This window comes from Puccinia triticina, chromosome 7A (assembly GCF_026914185.1).
Source record: "Puccinia triticina chromosome 7A, complete sequence".
In the NCBI taxonomy this organism is placed as follows: Eukaryota; Fungi; Basidiomycota; class Pucciniomycetes; order Pucciniales; family Pucciniaceae; genus Puccinia; species Puccinia triticina.
In genome coordinates this window covers 3,614,306-3,637,606 of record NC_070564.1, presented here as the reverse complement: position 1 = coordinate 3,637,606, position 23,301 = coordinate 3,614,306, and the positions used below count along the sequence as shown (strand labels likewise).

The window sequence follows — 23,301 nt, the reverse complement described above, 5'->3', positions numbered from 1 at the left end:
AGCTCATCAACAATAAGTTCTGATAATTCTAACGCACTCGCTTGGTTTGATGTTGCCAAGAAGTGGGTATTATACTCTTGATTTGACAGGTTGGGTGGGAGTCCAGCTAATGTAAAGTAGAACAAGATGTGCTTGTTCCATTGTTTGGATTTTTTTCCCAACGTGTCATCTGAGTACAGGGAAATCAGCATGTATTGGATGATTCTATTTCCGCTTTTTTCTCTCCATTTGTTGGGCAATGGCATCAGGCTGCGATTTTTTCCGATTGTTTTGTACATTTTACCACCACAGACAGACGATAACAGATGGTCATGGTACATGATTTGAGCGTATTCAATATGAAATTCTTTGGTCTTGATTGTTACCAGACGGGGGTTGTCAAATCCAATGTTAGCTGGTATCCGCATCTCATGCTCCCCTGATTTGAGCGATCTCAGCGTAGGAACTACACATTTAGAATGCAGCTCAGATTTGAATTGGAATAGGTAAATGGGGACAAAAATTTGCTTGGAGTACAATTCCACCGGCTCAAAAATATAGAAATACCGGGTGTTGTTAACACACATCTGGGGCAGGTAATCTCGAGATAATTCTAGCCATTTTCTTGATTGAGAGAGCTTGAATTGATTTTTTCCTTGCGTATCTTCTGGATAGAAATTGAGGTGGGGGGCAACAAGGGGGTTTGAGATCTCCTACACACACCCAGGAATTTAAAGATATTACCAGTCAGCAAGTATCATTTTGACAGCATGCCTGTGGGATGGGAATACCTTGCAAAGCGCACTGATTGAGCTGAGAGTTGCACATGGCGTGCCCCAGACACTTTCCTTGGTTTTTGGTTCCATCTGGAGATATTCGCGGATATGTTTCTGTGCTCGTTGTATGGTTGACCAGGCCGGGATATTGAGGTTGCACAATGATTGATTATTGAACGGATCTGGTCATACAAAGTCCTAGAGACGCAGTTGCGAGTATAACCCACCAATAACAAGCCCACAAACTTCTATAATAACAATCACTTCAGAAAGTCAGTTTTTCTTTTTTGATCTACCTAATCATGAGCAGCGGATCCACCATTTTGTTTTTAAACGGAAACCATTGCTCATCCGCATCATTTTCAGATTCATCAATGCCAACATTTTCATTTGCGTTTTCCTCCAAAATGTCCAAGTCCTGGTCCTCCAGTTAGGGTGTTCAAAGTTGACTTGCATAAAATCATAACACCATAAAATCATAAAATTCTAAGCTTAAAAAAATATGTTGCACCCAAGCACTCAAATTAGAGCAACATTTCTAGAATGGTACATATGAAATCATCACTTGAAAGTTTTATAATTTTATGATTTTATGCATTGAAAATTTTATGATTTCAACTTTGAACACCCTTAGTATTCTTTCTAGTTCAAGTTCCATCCATGATTCCCAACTCATGTCGGGGGCTTGTTCTTCACTCTGAGCTTCCTGTTGCTGATTCCGCCAATCTTCCTTGCCTTCTCTCAACCTATTCATTATGTCTGCAATCTTGAATTCAGGATTGCCCAATTGCAAACTAGTATCATTATTGGCCTTGTTATCTGCGTCATAGTCTACCTCATCATTATTTGTCGCTGGGTGATTTGTGGGTCCTCCTGGATCAGTGTGACTAGCGGTTCCAACAGGCTGGCCATCAATTGCTAGTAGATCTCTCCTGCGCGCTAACCATGCAACCATATTCTTCTTGTGTGCTTCCATACAAAGATGTCGTTTCTTATTTTTTCCCATCATTTGATTCTTCCGCCCACAAGGTATACATACAAATCAAGGGCCCTGGTTGGTGGCGTGTTTGGTAAATATCTCATCTGTATCATGCAAATCGGCCATGTCACTAAAGTAAATAAAGACAAACACTGCACGCAAAGAGGGGAAATTGAAACAACATACCTACAGTCATCCTGAATGCGCCTTCGTCCGCTGAGTGTCCCAAGTACTGTGCGCTGGTGTGAGCTTGTGCAGAAGATGAGGAAGTCTTTGAATTGATACTTTTTGATCCAAGTCTAATGGGCCACAATATTGGGGGCCACGGAGACCCTGTATGAAGTTTTAAAGCAGAGTTTCAAAATGACATCATCATCACTTCTTTTTCTCCCATCTGTCTTCTCTCTCAACCACCTCATTAAAAATGAGTGTTCCATATCAATACAACCAACAACTGAATAGTCAGACTAATCCAGCATTGCAGCCCCTTAATGTTGGAATCTGGCGGTCTCTGTGGCGTGCAGCATGTTATTTTCTTTGTGCTGCGTGCCCAGTGTGATCAAGACAAAAGACAATGACGTCAAGACTATCACCGGTGTCAATACTCTATATTTGAAGCTGTTGGTCATTCTTCATCGGAAGCTGTTGACCGCTCCTTCCGACTTCCCTTCCTTATCTCAACAACATCATCAATCCTGCGGTTCTTCAAAATCTATCAATCTGAATCTTACTCCGCGGGTTCCTTTGTTGAGGTCACCAGTCTAGGCCAGCTAGTTTTTAGGTTCTTATCTTTCTCCTTTACTTTATTTCTCTTGTTGACCGTTATGGAAAAAGCATCTAACCTTTACTTATCTTGTCAGCCCTAGTCCTAGTGTTTGTTTGTGGTGGTTATTTATCTTTATTGTTATTGTTCTCATCTCATCACCTGTTCCTGTTCTATTTTAGGTAAACCTTTTCATTTATCTTTTGTTTTGTTTTATTATACTAAAAATGAAATTCTATTTTAGCCATATCTTCTCACTTGATACTCAAAATCCACCACCTCACCAGCAGCCTCAGCTCTCAGAATATCAAGATATGCTTCCAGGGTTTCAAGGGTTTCAAAAGCAATATCAACATCTGTTGCCAATTTTTCACAAGCAACATCAAGAATATTTGCAAGATCTCCACCATCAGTTCCCAAACCAGCCAATAAGTTTCCCAAATCAGCTGTCCAGTTTTCAAACTCAGCAGCCGGTTTTGCCAAATCAGTCACTTTCACGTCATCTTCCTGGCCTGCAAACATTAGAATCTCAAAATTGCCATCCACCAATTCGAGCAAGAGGCCTCCAATCACTACTTGAGGAGCCATCAGCACTTCTGGCAGATGTACCCATGCCAGAATTAGCTTAAAATAAACGTTTAGCTGGGTCAATATCAGGCAAGCATTTGCAATGATTACTTCTTTCCACACAAAAATGCAAACTGAATCAATCGATTTTTTTATAGCTGAATGTCTTGAGGACAATGCCGCCGGAAAGCGCAGGCAACTCAACAAATCATCTATTCCTTGGCTCTCCCCTCCTACTGGCAAAGAAGACAAGGAGGATGACAAAGAGAATCAGTCCCAAATTTTGGACCACAACATTGTGGATGTGGACTTGAATAGATTCCAATTTGAGGTTGGCAAAAGCGCCTCCAACAAAACTGGAAACAACAGCAAGCAATAGAACCATTCCATTACATTAAACTTGGAATCTCCAAGTGCAACCCGCTCCTCAACATCCGGCAGCAATAACCTGCAACCAACCGGTTCTGTGGCATTTGACTTGGATTCATCCCATTCCTTGACATTAAGCCTTGATCCTGCTGTGGATGATGACATTGATCATGAAATGCTTCAGGGCATGTTCAAATTAGACAATGGCCAAAAAGAATTTGCAATGGACATCTTGAAAGTGTGTAAGCTGATTTGCAAGCATGCATTTAAGATCTCCTAATTGTTGGTTTTGTTTACAGTTGAATCAAGCAAATCAACGGGCCGTAGAGAATCTGCCGTTGGACCCGCGGCAGGTACCCGGCACCCGTTGGCAGGTACCTCCGGCACCCGCCCCGCACCCGCGCGCGGGTGCCGGGTGCGGGTACGGGTGCCTGTTTTTTGGGTAAAACGGGTGCGGCACCCGGGTACCTGCCCAGGTACCGCCCCAGCTCCCCCGGATGCGGCGGAGTTTGGGTCGTCCAGACGAAGAGGCTACAGCATAGCCTCGTCGTCCGGGAGGAATCCCTTCCGGGAGACAAGGCTGTTGTAGCCTCGTCGTCTGGGAGGAATTCCTTCCGGGAGACGAGGCTGTTGTAGCCTCGTCGTCCGGGAGGGATCCCTTCAGTGAGACGAGGCTGTTGTAGCCTCGTCGTCCGGATCCCTCGCGGAGGACGAGGCTACAACAGCCTCGTCTCCCGGAAGGGATCCCTTGCGGACGAGGAGGCTGTTCTCGTCGTCCGCGAGGGATCACTTGCGGACAACGAGTTGTAGCCTCGTCGTCCGCAAGTGAACCCTTGCGGACGAGAACCCTTGCGGACGACAAGATACAGCCTCGTCGTCCGCAAGGGATCACTTGCGAGCGACGAGGCTGTTGTAGCCTCGTCGTCCGCGGATCCCTTGCGAGCGACGAGGCTGTTGTAGCCTCGTCGTCCGCGGATCCCTTGCGGACGACAAGACTACAACAGCCTCGTCTCCCGGAAGGGATCCTTTCCGGCGGCACCCGCCGGTACACCGCCGGTACACCGCCGGTACACCCGCGGCACCCGCCGGCAGGTGCCGGGTACGGGTGCGGGTGCCTATTTTTCAGGTAAAACGGGTGCGGCACCCGGGTGCCGCTGGCACCCGCACCCGGGTCCAACGGCAGATTCTCTAACGGGCCGCCCTCGTCTATGGCTTTGCATCTCTTCTACCAAAGAAAAGTGCAAATGAAACAGGAATTGTACCAAAATTTGTTTTTGACAAGAGAATTCAAGTGAGACTTGATTTATTTAATTGCCAAGATTGAAGCCGGTGAATTTGACATGTTTGAACCTGCTTGTACTGACCCACCTGATTCAGGGAGATGTGAAAGACTTTGTTCAATCCACCCTTCTGGAATGCAAGCTTGAAGCATACAGCCTTGAGAGCAATCCAAAAACCTGTGAGGTTTATCGGCGCTTGTCGGTCTGCATGACCACAGTAAGCTATTTTTGACATTTTACAAATGTGTTGAATCATTGATGCTCATTGCTGTTGCTTGGCAAAAAAAACATGTCATCAGCATGTCTGATCAGTACAAGACCAAGCATTTACCACCGGGTTTCAACGATGATAGGGACACAGAGAAGAAGGTCCAAGAATTAATTGGAGATGTGGTGAGAGCGGAAAAATGCATACTATGTGGTTGTGTAAGTCAAGTTGGTTGTGACAAGGCTTTACTGGTCGTGAACTTAACCCTCCTATCCAATGGTTCACAGCTGCTCAAAAATGTTATCCCCAACTTGGTCTCAAAATCAAAAGTTACAGATGCTGTGCCTCCAATAAAAACCTATATCACCAGGAAAAAACAATGTTCCCTTGGCAGCAAGTGACATTTGAACAGCTCTGGCCATCTATCCAGCATCTATCCACAGCTGGTACATCATAGCACAAATGCCATAACTGAGTATACATTTGTTTGCCTTGCACAGCCAACAGCGGCTAGTGTAGCTCATTCTGCCATGTGCACACACAGCTTGTGAAGTGCATCTGCTCAAGCTGTTTGACACCCCTCTCTCTACATTGGCACTGGGAAAAGGGTGTTGATACACGTGGGCACATCCCCCTGGTGCACACCCACGCCCACACCCTTTGAAAAGGGTGTGTGGGGCCGCACACCCTTTGAAAAGGGTGTGTGGGGCCGCACACCCTTTGAAAAGGGTGTGTGGGGCCGCACACCCTTTGAAAAGGGTGTGTGGGGCCGCACACCCTTTGAAAAGGGTGTGTGGGGCCGCACACCCTTTGAAAAGGGTGTGTGGGGCCGCACACCCTTTGAAAAGGGTGTGTGGGGCCGCACACCCTTTGAAAAGGGTGTGTGGGGCCGCACACCCTTTGAAAAGGGTGTGTGGGGCCGCACACCCTTTGAAAAGGGTGTGTGGGGCTGCACACCCTTCAAAAAGGGCGTGTGGGGCTGCACACCCTTCAAAAAGGGCGTGTGGGGCCACACACCCTGTATTTGCAGCCGGCGTGCAAGTCAAAGGGCGTGCACACCTCTGTATGGGGGTGCAAGGGCATGCATGCCCCCCCCCCCCCCCTGTATGGGTGTGCACGCCCCTACATGGGCAGGGGCGTGCCCCGTGCCTGCTTGCCAAGGGAGATACATCTTGGCAAGCAGGCATACACATCCCTGCTCGCCGAGAGCCCCGCGGGCAGGCGTACAAATACCTGCTCGCCGAGAGTCCCTTGGCGGGCAGGTGTACATATACCTGCTCGCCGAGAGCCCCTTGGCGGGCAGGTGCACGTGTGCCTGCTCGCCGGTATCCCTCTCAGTGAGCAGGCATACATACATCCGCCCGCCGAGAGCCTCTTGGCGAGCAGGCACACATGCACCTGCCAGCCAACAAAGTATACCTGCTCGCCGAGGGGCTTACCTTGCCGAGAGCCCCTTTGAGAGCAGGCACACATGCGCCTGCCCACCAAGCAAGTACACCTGCTTGCTGTCAAGACTTAGGGCTTGTCCCAGGTCAAATGAAGCGCAAGGAAAACCCTAACCCTGCAAGGGGGAGCAGTGAGTCCGCGCATTCTCTAGGCCCATGCATATGCATGCGGCTCCCAGACAGGAGGAGTAAGCGTGAGCTGAAACCTTGTTCCTCTTCTATTAGCCACGTCGACATCAGACAAAGTGCCAAAGCAACCCAAGCCAACCCAAAAACCTTCAAGGTAAGTAGGAAAGCTGGGAATGCCTTAGCTAGGAGAGCGATGCTGACAGGATCCTTTTCCTGAATACAGCACGCTAACATCCAACGCCAACCTAGACCAACAAGGTTCCAGCCTCAGCCAAAGGATCACCGACCCATCGAGAGAAGGTGAGTCCTGTGCTGCAGTGCCTAGTGACAAGCAAAAAGATGCTAACTGCAGGAATCTTTATTCCGCAGATACCAGAAGCGCGCAAAGCCTCGCAGCTCGGATAGGCAAGTGTTAAGCGCCCCACCTACTGAATCCAAGTAAGAGAACTTTCTCTTTCCTGGTAGCTTTGTCTCCGGAAGCCCTAGCACTGACGACATGCGCAGTTGCCTCTCCTAGACGTTATTGTCCTCGTCGCCTCTGCGCAACTCCAGCTGCTTAGCAGTCAAACATTTTCATTCCTTATTTTCTTATTGCTCTACCAGAGTCGGCCCGCATTTCGCTCTTAGGTAAACCATTGTTTTCCTTTATTTCTCTTGTCTCTGTGAGTGACAGATAGACCTATATCTTATGAGCAATAAACCTCTCTTAGTATTGTGAAAACTTTTACTCGCCGAGCAAGTATACCTGCTCGCCGAGGGGCTTACCTCTTGGCAAGCAGGTATACATACACCTGCCCGCCAAGCCTGCTCCACGAGAGCCCCTCGGCGGGCAGGTGCAAGTATAACTGCTTGCCACGTACATCTGCTCGCCGAGGTGCTCTCGTGGAGCAGGCTTGGCAGGCAGGTGTGTGTATACCTGCTCGTCGAGAGGGTCTCGTGGAGCAGGCTCGGCGGGCAGGTGTATGTATACCTGCTTGCTGAGCTGCTCGCCAAGAGGTAAGCCCCTCGGCGAGCAGGTATACTGGCTCCTGCCCGCCGAAAGGCTCTTGGTGAGCAGGTATACTGGCTCCTGCCCGCCGAGGGGCTCTCGGCGAGCAGGGAATGGTATGCCTGCTTGCCATGAGGGATACCTCTCGACAAGCAGGCATGGTGCACGCCCTTGGCAAATACAGGGCATGCAGCCCCACACACCCTTTTCGAAGGGCATGGGCATGCAGCCCCACACACCCTTTTCGAAGGGCGTGGGCGTGGGCTTGCCCCCGGGGGATGGGCATGCGTTTATCAACTCCCTTTTTGCAGATCAGGGGAAGTATTCATATGTGTGTACATAACAGCACAAACTTCCCTGCCTTTTCTGTATGTAATCTACATAGCAAAAGGCAGGCCTAGGCAGGCTTGTTGAACTTGCACCCAACAGTCATAGGCTCATAGCTCAGTGGCTCACTGTTAGTGCAGAACTGTGCCAGAATGAACAATGCTGGGTGGCACTGGGGATCATTGAGCTGGGCCAGTGAGCACTGAGCCATGAGGATATGTTTGTACATAAACCACTTAAACACACTGAGCACCAAGGACACAGGTGGCACAGGATCAGAGCCACTATGGAGCTGCAACCAAAGTTGTCAAATGTCACTTGTCTCCAAGGGACTATTGTTTTTTCCTGGTGTATATGCTCATGTAAGTCAATCACTTACAGGTATATCTTGCAGCAGTTTCATGATACCAATGCTGGTTTGTTTCAAGATTCAAAAGCAATTGAAATTTGTGAATCGATTGAAAACTATTCCAGCACTTTCCTCACATGTGTTGGTGTGATTTGCCTACATGCGATTGGAAACAATCAAGTACATTCAAGGCAAATCCACACATCAAGCTCAGTGGGTTCCAATTGACCAGTGATTGCAGGCCCTGGCTAAAGAATCACCTGATTATTTTCTAGCGTCAGTATTTGCCCGCACTCTATCTACATCAATTTTTACCAATTGCTGAATGTGGTGTGCTATGCACACTAACAGGCGGTCCTCCCTGATTATAAGTTGGGATGCACACTTCTTTGGCGGCAGGAAGACAATGCACAATACATTTGAGCCAAATATTCCTATTTTGCCAACTGAGGAGGAGATTCAAGCCCAGATTGTCCATAAACAAAGGCACCGCAGCCAACCATTGGGCTCAAGCATACATGCAGGACCAAGCCATTCAAGGTAGATAACAGCAGACTTGCCATTCCTACACAGCCTAACAAGCTTTGAGCTTCTGCGCGCCCATGCTCCTTTTTGGTTTCATATTTCCCTCACTTTTTGCTTTCACTTGCCCTTTTCTTTTGCATTATTGATTGTATCTTCCTCTCCCTCAAATTTATTGTCTGTATTCTCATCCATATGTACTCTCTAAGCCCATTATTAGAAGACCTGCCCCTTGCGCTCAACAATAGAATAAATAAATAAATAGATTTTGTTCATTTATGATCCGCAGAAGTGAGGTCGTAGGTTTTGGGCGGATAGGCTCCGGTGAACCAACAAGAGCAGGAGCCGGGGAAAAATGAAGGCGAATCCAACTTGTTCAGTCAACCCTTGGAGCGGATATAATCTGTTCTACACACTCAGTGAAAGCAGCAGCAAGCGGTGATACGAGTGTGAGTGTGGTTGGAAGGTTGTTGTGGAATCGTTTGACCAACCAAACCAATGATCGTTCCTGTTTGAGGACAACATGAAAACAAGGACTCAACGTTTGCCACCCAGCCAAATGCATTTGTCGCAAAAATGTTGCCGACAAACGTTATGAAAACGCTTGAGTGACCCGGTGGTGTGCAAGTGTGCCAAAGCACACTGTTCTAGGAGTGTGCCAAAGCACACTGTTCTAGGAGTGTGCCAAAGCACACTGTTCTAGGAGTGTGCCAAAGCACACTCTGTTCTAGGAGCACACTGTAATGACAGTTCAAGAGTGTTTGCGTTCCAAGTTACAAGCATTTGACTCAGGCAGTGCACAATTGGGGCTGTCCTCTTCCCACAAAAAAGGGTTTACATTCATCATCAAGCAGGGGTATGAAATGATCTTGGTGGTTCTCCTAATCTATGAATCCAGCAACAAAAAGAAGATCAGAGATCCAAGCAGGAATATTGGCAAAACTTAACGCTGATTGCTAGTTGATGCAAAGTGCAGCAAAAACAAACAAGTAAAGGACGATGTTTATGAGATGGAGCTCCAATCATACTTGGTGTTGATAATCTTCTTGCTAAATGGACATCATCCAAAAAGGTTATAACTTCATGGACCTCTATATGTTATTTTCTTTGGGAAATGAGATGGGTCTCCAGGGGATTGGGATCAATAGTTGACTGTGTTGGGACCAAAATTTGTGTCAAAGCACACTCGGTGCTTAGGAGTGTGCCAAATCACACTCCGTGCCTAGGAGTGTGCCAAACACACTCTGTTCCTAGGAGTGTGCCAAACACACTCTGTTCCTAGGAGTGTGCCAAATCACACTGCTAAAGTGGAGTGTTCCCAAGCACACTTGGTTCTCAGAGTGTGCCCAAGCACACTTGGTTCTAGGAGTGGGCCGCTACACTAAACTACTTGAGCATCAACTGTTAGGGTAGCGGCCTTTTTTTGGAAATTCTGTAGTGTTAGCTAAAGCTATACTCAGCTGAATCAACAATGAGTGTAGCGCAACATTTTCAACCCAAAAATTTCTTAGCATTACTTACAAATAATCAGAGCTACACTCACAGTTAGACAGTTAGTGTTGTTGTTTTTCAGCTATCTCAATTTTTCTAAGCCAGTAGCGGGTTTTGCCATTCCATGATTTATGCTACGCTGGAAGTTAACTTGTAGCTAAAATTTTCCACGCTACACTATGAGAAAACTTCCGGACAGCAAAAATTTTGGCCTGTGCCGCAACACACATGAGAATCAAACACATCACACATCACAACCATTTGACTAACAGGTACACTTAACACTCAGCTAGTACTGATTCTCTGAAAGAGGCATCAGTCAAATTCCAGATAGTTGCCTCACCCCTTGTTTTGCTTTGTGGGTTTCACATTTATTGGCTTTGGATCAAACCCCCTGCTTGTACATATTATTTACAAGCATGTTTCAAACCCCTGTTTCAACTGACAAATGAACCTGAGAATTTTTGTAATTCTTATGCACAATCCTGCTCTTCTGACCAATCTGTTCCAAGCTTGACTCAAATTTAATGACCAGTACCAGACCAGGCAATCCCTAGAACAATGACCAGGACATACTGGTCATCGCGCCGACCTTTCCGAGCTCGGTGGTCATTATATACTGTCCACTCAGCTTGGCGAAGTGCAGCTGGCTGGACAGTATGTACTGTTCATCAAGCCGCAACTTTGCCAGCCCAAGCTACATAAAATTCACACCAATCCTTCAAGCTGGGAAAAGTCCTGCTCAACAAATAACACATACACTGGTCATCAAGGCTAAGTTGGGCTTTTCCCGGCCCAGTGACCTATAATTAAGTGGAGTGTATCTCCACTTGACGGCCGGTAGACACCGGTGGAGAGAGCTCATTTTATAGACAAAAGGGGAGCAGAGGGGCTTGTGGGTTAGGGTTTCAGCTAATCTAGACAACAGGGTGAGGGATTTTAGCTGGTGGGATTAGATACAAATGATGTCATGACCCCCCAGGGGCACATGAATGGTGTCAGAATATACAGCCAAACATTCTAAACCTGCCAGGGGTGCATACATGATGTCAGAATATACAACAGAAAATTCTAACACATGCAAAAGGTGACAGTAGACTGCATGAGCTTTCACACAGGGGTAATTAGTGTATACACAAAGTCTGAGGCTGTAGAAAAAGTGTAAATGATGTCATATTATGTATATAAAGGAGTGTATTTAGCTAATATGTAATCAGTGTAGCCTGACCGGGAGATATATGTTTGTATCCTGTGATATGTATAAGTGTACTACTGTGAAACTTGTGTTGAGGCAGGTGACAGCCGAGTTACTGGGGCTGGCCGCGTGATAGGTGTTCATGAGGTGTAACTTCCACACTAGAGGGGGCCCAGGGGTGCTTCCAGTGGTGACCAGGGGTGAGATTGGCTGTAGAATCCTTTTATGGGGTCCATTTGGTGGTATCTTGAGGCCTGTTACAAGTACTTATGTGGTATAGAAAAAACTTTTTATTATTCCACTTTTCCGTCTACCACAACGCTTGATCTCAACCCCGCAGAAAAAACTTCGATCATCTGTACTCCACACTCCACTTGCCAACAACTCAAACTTTCCCCATTCCCTTTCTTTTCTTTCATCACCACTCATCAACATTGCTGATCATCTTTGAATCCAAAAATACTCAAAGACTTTCTTCTTGGGGGTTGAGAAATTGACTCCCAAAAATTAAAAAATCAAGTTTACGTCGCGCGGACCGCCGCGCAACGTCTGTCCCGGGTCCCCATGACCCAATTTTGACCCGGGGGCATTTTGGGAGTCGATTTTGTAATTCCGCAATCCCAAACAGGAGTTGGAATTTTAATTTTGCAAAAAATGCCGGAAAATAAAGAAAAATTTATACCTCCGCACTGGGGCACCCAAAGCCCCCCAAAATTTTACAGCACTCTAAATACACTCTCTAGAGCATATTTTATGCTTCAGGGCATTAGCACACCTCAGGGAGACCCTGTGTAGCCGGGGGCGGATTTGGCGGATTTCCTACTAACGCAATGTGCCATGTCCTGAGATACGGTGATCCCAATGCCCCCAAAATTCTACAGCACTCTAAATAAACTCTCTAGAGCATATTATAAGCTTCACAGCATTAGAACACCTCAGGGAGACCCTGTGTAGCCGGGGGCGGATTTGGCGGATTTCCTACTAACGCAATGCGCCATGTCCTGGGATAATATTTTTGCGGTTGGTATCGTTAATTGTAGATAGGAGGGCGGGGAATCCTTTGAGCGCCCTCCGTTTTTTTTTTATCTCTTCTTGATCAGAAGATATAGAGGGTTCAAGTGAGGATAAGTAGTAGGAAATCTGCCAAATCCACCCCCCCGGCTACACAGGGTCTCCCTGAGTTTTTCAAATGCCGTGAAGCTTAAAATATGCTCTAGAGAGTTTATTTATGTGGCAGAAAAACTTTGGGGGAATTTGGATCACCGTATCTCAGGACATGGCGCATTGCGTTAGTAGGAAATCCGCCAAATCCGCCCCCGGCTACACAGGGTCTCCCTGAGGTGTGCTAAGGCTGTGAAGCTTAACATATGCTCTAGAGAGTGTATTTAGAGTGCTGTAAAATTTTGGAGGGCTTTGGGTGCCCCAGTGTGGAGGTATAAATTTTTCTTTATTTTCCGGCATTTTTTGCAAAATTAAAATTCCGACTCCTGTTTGGGATTGCGGAATTACAAAATTGACTCCCAAAATGCCCCCGGGTCAAAATTGGGTCATGGGGACCCGGGACAGACGTCGCGTGGCGGTCTGCGCGGCGTAAACTTGATTTGGGAGTCGATTTTTTAATTTTTGGGAGTCAATTTCTCCACCCCCTTCTTCTTTGTATCAATTCAATCAAATTGAAGGCTCAAATTCAACTCTTGTCTATCTCAAGCTCTCAGGAGGAGCTATTTTTGGTCTCTTTTCAGGCTGTTACGTTGTGATTATTCCTGGTACTTGTTCATTGTCGTTGTTATCTGTTGTGTTGAGATTTCCTTGCTTTGGTTCAACTCTTTTAGGTATTTATCCATATAGTATTGTGGCTAGTGATCCATAAGTCTGATCTATTTATCTTATCATGTTGCTCAAGTGTATTTTAATTTTATTGAGTTCTTTGTAAATAACTGTTTCAATAAAGTATCTTCTATCATTTTTACATTCCTCTTGGCAAGCAGGTATACACACACCAGCTCGCTGAGAGGTCGGAGAGCTGGTGTACATACACCAGCTTGCCAAGAGGTCGGAGAGCTGGTGTACACACACCAGCTCGCCAAGAGGGATTCCTCTTGGCGAGCACTGGTATACACACACCAGCTCGCCAAGATGTAAGGGTTATATGAACCCTCGCTATTGGCGATATCAAGACAACACTAGGACAAGGCTACAGGCTAGATTTCAAAGGAAGACTGGTTGGGAGAGATTAGATCTCTCCTGTATCTACAACAATTGAATTGAGAAAAGAGGAAAAAGGAAAAGGTGCTTACCTGGTCAGGAGAGATTAGATCTCTGGCCAACCAGGGAAGCGCGTGACCCGGGACTAAATGATCCTTTCTTGGGGGGTCTGGTCTATGTGATGCCGTGACCCCTTGTGTGAAGTCCCCGCGTCAAGGGGGTCCTCACACAAGAGGGATTCCTCTCGGCGAGCAGGTATACACCCACCAGCTCGCCAAGAGGAATCCCTCTTGGCGAGCTGGTGTGTGTATACCAGTTCTTGCCAAGAGGAATATCTCTTGGCAAGCTGGTATATGTATACTTGCTCACCAAGAGAAATCCTCTCTTGGCGGCAGGGATACTGATATTAGTTCTCCTAGGCCCAAGAGGGATCCCTCTCAGCAAGCAGGCACACATCTACAAAAAACAACTTGGACCCCCAGGTATCGCCGCCACAGGTGCCAAGTACGGGTACGGGTATCTGTTTTTGGCCAAAATAGCAGGTGGTGCCCGGGTACCAATTGCCATCTCTATTCAAGACTCTGCACACAACCTCCAAGCCCATGCCACTTTCTACAAATGTGAGTATATCTCTGTTTTTTTTTTTTCTTGACTGGTTGTTCATGATTGGAGGACTGTTTCTCTTTTTTTTTCCCTCCGCCAGTCACCCAGCCTGAATGATTGTCTGATTGCTCTGCCGCTTGATTCAAGACTCCGCACACAACCTCCCTGCCAGTTCTCCTTTCTGCAAATGTGATTGGATCTCTGATTTTTTTTCTCAACTGATTGTTCACTCCACTGATTGATTGGAGGACTGTTTCTTTCCTTTGCCAGAAATACCACAACTCCATTCAAGCTTCCCTTCACATATTGGGCAAGAGTTGTTACCTTAAAGATTTGGTATAATCGGAAAGAACCACCGGTAGGAGTTTCAAAGTTCTTTCACTTGATTGATAGCATACTGATTTAACCATGCTTTTTCTTTCCAATCTTTTTTATTCACCTCTTTTTTAAAAAAAATTCTTGGATTATGGTGACTGCGGGATTTGTTGTGACACTGGGACCTTGAATATTGTATTGGTGACCCATTGCCGTATCAGTCATTGTAATACAAGAAGAAGGTTAGCAAAGGAGGAGTATAAACAAAGGAAGAAAGCAGAAGCACATGCCAGTCTACAGAAAAATGTGATTGGTCTGAATAACACAACAAATACCACTGAAACCTCCATTTGATGGCAGCACATAAAATATGAAGAACCCAATCTTTATCCCAACATTCCACTTGATGATGAGGAAGACCCTACTTTAAAACCAACTCCAGAGGAAGTTTCTGCTGCTTGCAAGACTGTTGACAAGAACTTCTTCCTCTTTAACAGCGGCCAATGTGTGATTGAGGATCCTGATAATCCAAATGAGATCATTTTTATTATTGAGTTTAATTCCTGGGACAAATTAACTGATGAGGATAAGGAAGAGTTAAACTTATTTTCAACTTTTCTTCACAATTCTCAAGCCTTCATTTGTCCTATTGCTTCTTCAACCCGGTCCTGGGGTGGAAAACTCTGGGCAATTGTGTGGCAAAAGTCACAGGACTTCATGCAAATTTTTGGATGATATATTATAGCATTTCTCCCGGAAGATATGGAAAAGTACAATACTCATTTCTCAAAGTCATCCCACGCTGGCAAAATCATTGGAAAAATATTACAAGAAATGGTGTCAGTTCCCTTTGGCCACAATCAAGATACCATGAAGAAGTACAATATCCCATCTTTTGAATCTCTTTTTTATGGCGATAAGCCTGGTCCTCTCTCCTTCCAACAGTGGGTAGTTACGTTACCAATAACGGTAACATAACGGTTTTTAAGCCATTATCATTACAGTTACCCGTAACGGTGGTGCGCTACGTTATTGCACCACTGCTTGAATCAGTTTTTTCTGCTTGTTACGTTATTGGGGCCTGCGGCGCGCCAGATGCCGAGCCAATTTCAGCGCCAAAACAGCCTCTGAGGGCTCGTTATTGTGTTATCCAAGCAATAACGTAGTGTAGCGGTGTCGGAAAAAGACCCGTTACGCTAACCATTTGCCACTTAAACGGCCCGTTGATTGTAACAAAACAGGGTGTAGTGGATAACGCAGGTAGTTACGTTACACAAAAAGCGTGGATAACACAACGTAACGTAGTTACCCACTGTTGCTCTTGCTCATCTCACTTTTACCACCAAACGTTTTTTCAATCCACCCCACAAAGATAAGGAAGACGTTTCCAAATTTGCATTAGTATTATTTCTTCCTATTTACTCTTGTACTGGTGCCTTAGCCCCTCCTATTCCGGTTATGATGTTTCTTGAGGTCCTTTTGTTTTTGCTGACTACAAGATTGGTATTAACTTTGATAAAACACACCAAATAGTTAAGATGGTTTGGCAAGCCAATAAATACAAGCATTGTAAGCTCCCCCCTAGTATTATTTTTATTTTTGATTGGCTTGGAATTTCTCTTCAGATTAATTATTCTCTTTCTCAAACTTGTAAAAAAGAAGGGGAAGTTCATTACACTAATCCTTCATATTATTTTGGTGATCAATTTTATTACATGTTTTGTAGTTTTGGTGGAGGGACTTTATTAGCGGCTATATTCTTCTTTTCTCATTTTTTCTTATAAGGGATTATGACCTTTTTTTCTCTTAACTCAATTGAAGTGTTATTTTTTGACTTGATATTCCATGTTGTGTGTTTTGTGATACTATTTCTGGATATAAGCTTGTTTCAGATAATTGTGCACAGTTTGAGCGGAAAAAAGTGTATGGTTTTGAAAGCATCACTTCTGAATTTGAACAATATCAGTACCAAACCTAACAGGATTAGATTGAAAGGTTTAATATATTCTTACTTGAACCCAAATGTTTAGAACAACCACACATGGGTTGAGTATTACAAAAGAATCACTCCATAAATATGGATGCTTCAGCATATTGAGATTAAAACATTTGAATATCAACTAGAGGCCAAGGCGGCTTTGCTGCTGCAAATCCAATGTTCAGTTGCTCCACCACCTGTATTTACTCCTCCTCCAATGATCTGTGCATTAAGATAAAAATAGCATAATACAAAAAAGCTCAACATCAAAGTGGCATTTTACCAGGATTGCATAAAATTCCTCTATAAAGTGTCCAAATTTGTCAGCCTTAGAGTCAGCACAGTTGACCTAAAACTGCCTTTTATCTCCATTTTATACCTAAATGTGTTTATATCTTTATAACCCTAAGACTTAAGGTTATTTTGACTTCAGATTCTGATTTCTCATGCAATTTTGACCCTGTTCACTGATCACTTTCCAATATCTATACTCTTTCATAGAGTTTGTGGTTTGTGACATGCATGTACAGCGGCACCGTGTAGTCGCGCCTGAGCGCTCCAAACCACATGTACATGTGTGATTATGTCATCCAACTTTGAAAATTTTCAAAGTTGGGATCCCCCATGCAGCTGGAGGATCAACAGACTTCAGCAGACCAGAACCCAAACTTAGCACAAGTCCCTCGCCTGCCGGGGGGCAGGGGCGTGAAGCGCCTCGCACAAAGTGCAACCTCCTGTCAGGGAGGGACTTGTGTGCAATCCACAATTCCTGGCGTGAGAGCCCCGCGTGCAGTTGGTGTTTTTTGCAGGTGGCCAACTTTGTGCCCCCAAATCCCCCACTTCCCAGAGGGCATGTTGCCCGCCTCTTGAACCGGTGAAAGACCTGCATCTCCTCTTCAAATTGGTGGTAGGCATGCCACCATTTCCCTCCTCCCATGAGCTGGAGATTGGCTCAAAGGAGCTCACTTTCTGAGAATCCTTTGAGATGACTAATAGAGCTGTACAGTTCTGTACAGTAAATCTCACTCCCTACACGGCCACTTTTCCTCCATGATTGGAAATTTCAACCGGGAGGATCAGGCATTATATCAGCAGCTACAAGGCCCAAATTGCATCAGAAGAAGCGCACTCCCATGCACTTCTTAAGTCCAGAAGGGCGACCTCAACGGGCCAATGGTTGATGTTTAAAAATGAAAAGAGTGAAAAAAGCCTGATACAGGCTGATATTCCTGGGGCTCTCAGGCCAGATACAGGTTTTTGCAAGTAAGCCTCTCTGTGAGACAGAGACCCTGCGGGGCTGCAAACTTAACTAAGTCCCTCTCTTGCCTGAGGCTTTGCCGGAGGGACTTATGACTAATCAGGGATTCTCACATGAGAGAAATTTTCATTTTGGTGGTAATTTCCTTTGAACCACCAGAACTCAATTCTGACCATTGTAAACCTTCTAAAATTTTGGTGGATGGTACACCTGCATCTGCCCTTCCTTCTCATATAATTTCAGACTCCCTTGCCTCAATCTTCATCCCTCTTTTATTTTTTGAAAAGTCTCATTTTTGAAGAAATTGACCAGATCACACAGAAAAGGTCCGAGCGCGCTCAGCCAAAGCACTGTGCTTTTATTAAATTATTATTTTCTCAATCAAGTGTTTAAAAACTTTGAGTTAAGAAATAGACAGTCTAAAAAATGTGTAAAATATAAGAAAAAGCATGCAATGTATAAAAAGTTGGTCTTGTGAATAATGGTTGAGAATTACATGAGATACAGCGGATGTAACAAAATGAGGGCTGAAATATCCGGTTCTCTCACGCGAGAATTCCTGATAAGTCATAAGTCCCTCCGGCAAAGCCTCAGGTGAGAGAGGGACTTAGTTAAGTTTGGCGGGGCTGCCCCTTTGGGGCTCTCACAGTGAGGCTTGTTAAGCTCAACCAGAACCACACCTCCAGACAACTCAGGATCACCAGAACAAGGCCACTCAGGAGTTTTTTTTTTCTGATTTAGTTTTCCTGGATCCAGTTCTGGACGCGGGTTCTGGCAACTTTGAAACCCCCTACTTTTTGGAGTGAACTGATGTCCACTCCAACAAATATTGGGGTGAACAGAAGTTCACTCCTTTTTTGGAGTGCATGCAGCAATTCTTTGGAGTGCATAAAGCCAGCCCCTTAATTTTTTGGTTATTGGGCCTACCAACTTGCGGATTATATCTTTTGGTTTGACCAATTCTGTTGAGACTAAAAATGTACAGTACACATGCATTGAGTCACATTGAGCCCACCATGTCAGCGGTCAAAGTTCACAAGACATTTTGCGGGCGCGGGGTTATAGAGAAGAGGCTAGGGCACTCTAATGGTCTCTCACGCGGTGGTCTTGCGGTAAGTCCCTGCCAGGGGTTCTGTTGGTGGTTGGCGCTAGTTTGTTGCTGAACGTTCGACAAGAAATTCGATTTCCAAATTAGAGGAGTGTACCTTCATGGCCGCTCTGCCCGCCTCTCGTAAGCTGAAAAGTGTGACCGTTTTAGATCAGCGCATGCGTACACAACCACGAAATGACCTAATGCAAGGTGTAAAGGAAACTTGGACGTACGGTTGTATTGAAGCAATTTCTCAATCAAATCAACATGTGTCAGGACCATCCGCCTGCAGCAATATCGCTTCAATCCAAGAGCATCCATCGCGTCTCTAATCAAGGGAACAGGGTAAGCTCCATAAGCAATCTGTGCTGTATAAATTATTTGATCGTAAATGAGAATAGCCGAACCCTTCACTAATTCCGCTTTGAACGATGAGTAAAAACAGCTCCCAGACGTGTCCGACAACCTTACCGCACGAGAAGCATCTGATTGGAATGATCTAGAGAAACCGACATTGTTGGCGTCCGCAACAGACAGGATAGCCGATCAGCATTATTCGAATATCGATTCTTGGGTTTGATATTGGTTGTTCACCATCGATGTATACTCTTTCGATGAACTTGAGGGTTGCCGGGGATTGTGCCGATGAGCGATTTCTGGCGAGGAACGTGAAGGACTCGTGGGTGGAAATCTTGAGACGCGGGAAGCAGAGGTGACAGGCCAGCCGGGAAGGAGCAGGGCTTAAATGCATATACATATTTATGCAAAGTGGAAAGCACCGCCGGCTGCCCACAACCCAAGTCAGCCGCCGGAATGCAAGAGCTCGCGAAGACCGACATCTTCCCATCTCGACGATATACAGAGCAGCCTCTCCCCATTCAAACAACAAACTCAAGAACGACTATCCAAGATGATTTCTAAACCTATCTGGTCACTCTCACGACTTGCCGTTCGCTCTCGAATCCCGCTTTCGGCGACTCTTCCAGCCCGGGCGTCACCTTTCCTTCGATCAAGCCCTCAAGCTTGCTCTCAGATACTCTCAGCCCAGAGACACTTTTCCGTTGGACCAGTCAGCCGCTCGGCTGGAGAAAGTAAGTCAAGATTGTTCAACTTCCAGACTATATCATATCACATACTGATCCTTGACCGGATGGCTTTATTTGACCAGCCGATTCCCAACTAGTCGATAAACTTGAGGCAGAAATCAGCTACGAGAAGGATGCAGAATCGACAGAGGACCCACAGTGGCTTAAGGAATTCAAGGCAGATGGTACATTCCAAGTAAGCTCGGTAGTCATGACGCAATCACTACGTGTATAATTGTAATTACAACAAGTTCAAGGGGTAAATGGTTGTTCAGTGAAGCTGATCTGCTGCAAATCGCTCGCAGATTACCGATAAACCCGGGTCTGACGAAGTCACCTTAACCCGCAAATTTGGAAACGAGCAGTGAGTTAAAAATTTCTGAGGTCCCTTAAATGGATGGCAACCGAATGCTGAGGTTTTCATTTGTCATTGGATAGCATTCGAATTGTCTTCTCTTGTTCGGACTCTGAGACAGATGAGATTAACGATGAACTTGAGGAGGAGTCAGAGGACGATGATAAAGAAGCGATTGGAAACTGTCGAATCCGCACAGCCATCAGCATCATGAAGCCTGGAAAGGGCGGTATGGTTATCGACTCCTCAACAGACGGTGAGCCTTGTCGATCGGGATTATTCTGTGAGCACTGGCTGATTTCTCGCAAGTTGGACAGGTGCTAGCTTTGACATAGATAACGTGTCATTTTACGACGATGAGAAGTTGGCCCTTGATGAAACTCATGAAAGCGACTGGAAACGAAGGGGTCTCTACTTTGGCCCAACGTTCGTTGACCTTGACGAAGAGCTCCAGCGATCCTTTGCCGAGTTCCTCGAGGAACGTGCCATTGGAAGTGAACTAGCAGCGGTGTAAGCCCATTTTCCTTCGCATTTGATCAACTGACTGCGGTGCTCATCACAATCGTGGCTTGTTGTGACTTTCAGTGTTCTCGACTTGGCTGACCATAAGGAGCAAAAGGAATATGTCAACTGGCTCGATAAAATGAGCAAGTTCATCAAGGCTTGAGCCGATTGATTACAAAAGCCCATGGGTGTTAAACTACAACTCCTAATGCTTTGCTGAGATGAAGAAAACTCCCCCAAGGATATAATCCAAAGAGACGGGATATTATATACATGGTTCTATAAATACAAACTTTTGTTGATGAGCAATAAACTCATAGCAGGCTATAAGAGTTGGATGGTCAAGGGCAAAAAGCGTTTAAACAATCAAACCCCAATTTATCAGTAAAGATCAGTAAACCACACCCAAAGGCACACAGCTTCTCAAGTGCTGGCTCAACTGTATTCATTTCATTGTGGCAATTTGTCTTGTACCTCGTCTGCGGCGATCTCGCTATCCGGCTTCAGCTTTGCGTCACAGTGGAAGGAGTGATCCGCTTTTTCAGCATCCTTGATCAACAGCATGTCTTGCCACACAAAATCCAATGTTTTTTTTTGTGCTTGAGAGCCCCGATCTCTTTGTTTGTAATCTATATGTAGTCCTGCCTATGTCTGATCCAAAATTTGTGATCATGATGAACTAGAAAGGATTGTGAAGTGGCTTTTCAACTAATTAAAGAGTAAATTCCATTCAGTGGATGGTAGGATTATTATTTATTTTTCTGGTTGGCAAGTGTCGAACTCTGGCTGTTCAAGACTTGCGCGGGAGTCGGGACGGCTCGACAACACCGGACGAAAGCAAAAGATGACCAGCGCGAACGGGACGCCGGCGCCGGTCGAAGAGCCTCCTCGACCAGACATCCATGCCGGACTAGCCTACTGGAACTCGGTCGCCCAACAGGATCTCACAAACAATGCCGTTCTTGGTGGTCAGCTTACAATCCCATCCTTCGCCTTCTGTGACCGTTTCTCATCGTCTCGTCCCCCTCTTCTTCCTCTCTCTTTCTCAGGTTTCGGTCTTGGTGTAAGCGCCCGTTTGTCTAATCGTAAGTTTCTATCATTCATCTCTCTCATCCATCGCTCCTTTGTTCCATTTTTTTTTTTTTTGGTTATTGAAGTTGGTTTCCTTCTGCTAAAATATAGAAGTCTGCCTCCAAAGAGATAGGATTCAATTGACCAATTATTCAACACTATTTATACGTTCTTACAGTGACTGAACCGATTCTTCATGTGTGAGGGAATAACAAGACTCATGAAAAAATGACGATCGCTATGGTATGATATGGTTGGGAACAGAGTTTACCGAGAGTTGATGCGATGGGTAGTCGGATGTTTTTACTGACGATCCGACCGGAGCTATCGAAAATAAAGCCGCCGTACCAAACCAGCCACAATCCATCAGGAGGAGCGGAGCAGAAAAAAAATGGCGGAGGAAGACGATTGTATCGAGCGTTGGATGTAGGAGCAGGTATTGGGCGAGTGACGGGAGACGTACTTCTGTATCTATTCGACCGAATTGACCTAGTCGAGCCCATAGCCGGATTCATCGAGACGGGCAAACGGAACGCCCTGAGCGGAAAATGGTCCCAATTGAAGATCTCGGACAGCGAGTCATCCGAAAAAGCTGTCAGGTTCTGGAAAAAATCTATTCAGGACTTCGTCCCCTCCGAAGCTGTCGCACATCTATCTTCTCCCTCGGCTCCTATCATGATCGCCGATTCTTGCGCCATCGTCGGCTCTAAAGATGGATGGAATGACGGCTGTGGCTACGATGTTATCTGGGCCCAATGGTTAGTCTGGCCGCTTGTTCTCTTACGCTTCCGAGGGTTTCTTCTCACCTCTGTTTATGGCTGTTGTTGTGAAGGACTTTGGGGCATTTATCAGATGAAGAACTGGTCGAGTTTTTGAAGAAATGCAAGGATTCATTACGACCGGCAGCGTCTCCTCACTCGACTGACCAATCCGACCGAGCTCTTGAACCCCCGACTTTCGAAAAAGATGGCGGATTGATCATCATTAAAGAGAATATTTACATCAGCAAAACGGATCCAGATGGAGACAACTTCTTATTCGATAAACAGGACTCTTCATTAACTAGGTCAGTTGCCTTTCAAACCCCGTGTCTATCTTCCAATTCTCTCTCCACTGACTTCTCTTTTTTTATTCCCCTCCTTTTTCGTTAATTTGGTCAATTAAATGTCCACGCCCCAGATCTCATCAAAGTTTTTTGAGGATCTTCAAGCTGGCTGGCTTACGATTGATCAAACAAGAAATTCAAAGAGGATTTGATCCTGATCTTTATAGAGTCAATTTTTATGCCCTTCAATAATACATACTTTTTAAAAAATAAATGAATGAATGTTGCAAACTTATCACCACCATTGAATTGTTTCTGTTTTGGGAGGATTGTAATTGTGCCAGTTTGCAAGGAGGCTTGCCACAATAAAGAAACCATGAGGAAGTCAACGTAGAGTGTTGAAGGATATATCATATAACTTGGGA

At 45.5% G+C, this 23,301-nt stretch overlaps 2 protein-coding genes across 2 annotated transcripts; both read left to right on the top strand.

Moving 5' to 3' along the window:
- Positions 1 to 19,561: 19,561 nt before the first annotated feature.
- PtA15_7A403 (uncharacterized protein) lies at positions 19,562 to 20,923 on the top strand (the record flags this gene model as incomplete). The annotated part of the gene is made up of 6 exons (XM_053171006.1): positions 19,562 to 19,907; positions 19,985 to 20,097; positions 20,207 to 20,265; positions 20,340 to 20,512; positions 20,574 to 20,766; positions 20,842 to 20,923. 6 exons carry the CDS (start codon positions 19,562 to 19,564, stop codon positions 20,921 to 20,923), a joined length of 966 nt encoding a protein of 321 aa, XP_053022230.1.
- A 681-nt stretch (positions 20,924 to 21,604) lies between these two features.
- PtA15_7A402 (uncharacterized protein) lies at positions 21,605 to 23,128 on the top strand (the record flags this gene model as incomplete). The annotated part of the gene is made up of 6 exons (XM_053171005.1): positions 21,605 to 21,728; positions 21,810 to 21,845; positions 22,010 to 22,029; positions 22,096 to 22,589; positions 22,664 to 22,897; positions 23,011 to 23,128. 6 exons carry the CDS (start codon positions 21,605 to 21,607, stop codon positions 23,126 to 23,128), a joined length of 1,026 nt encoding a protein of 341 aa, XP_053022229.1.
- Between the last annotated feature and the right edge of the window lie 173 nt (positions 23,129 to 23,301).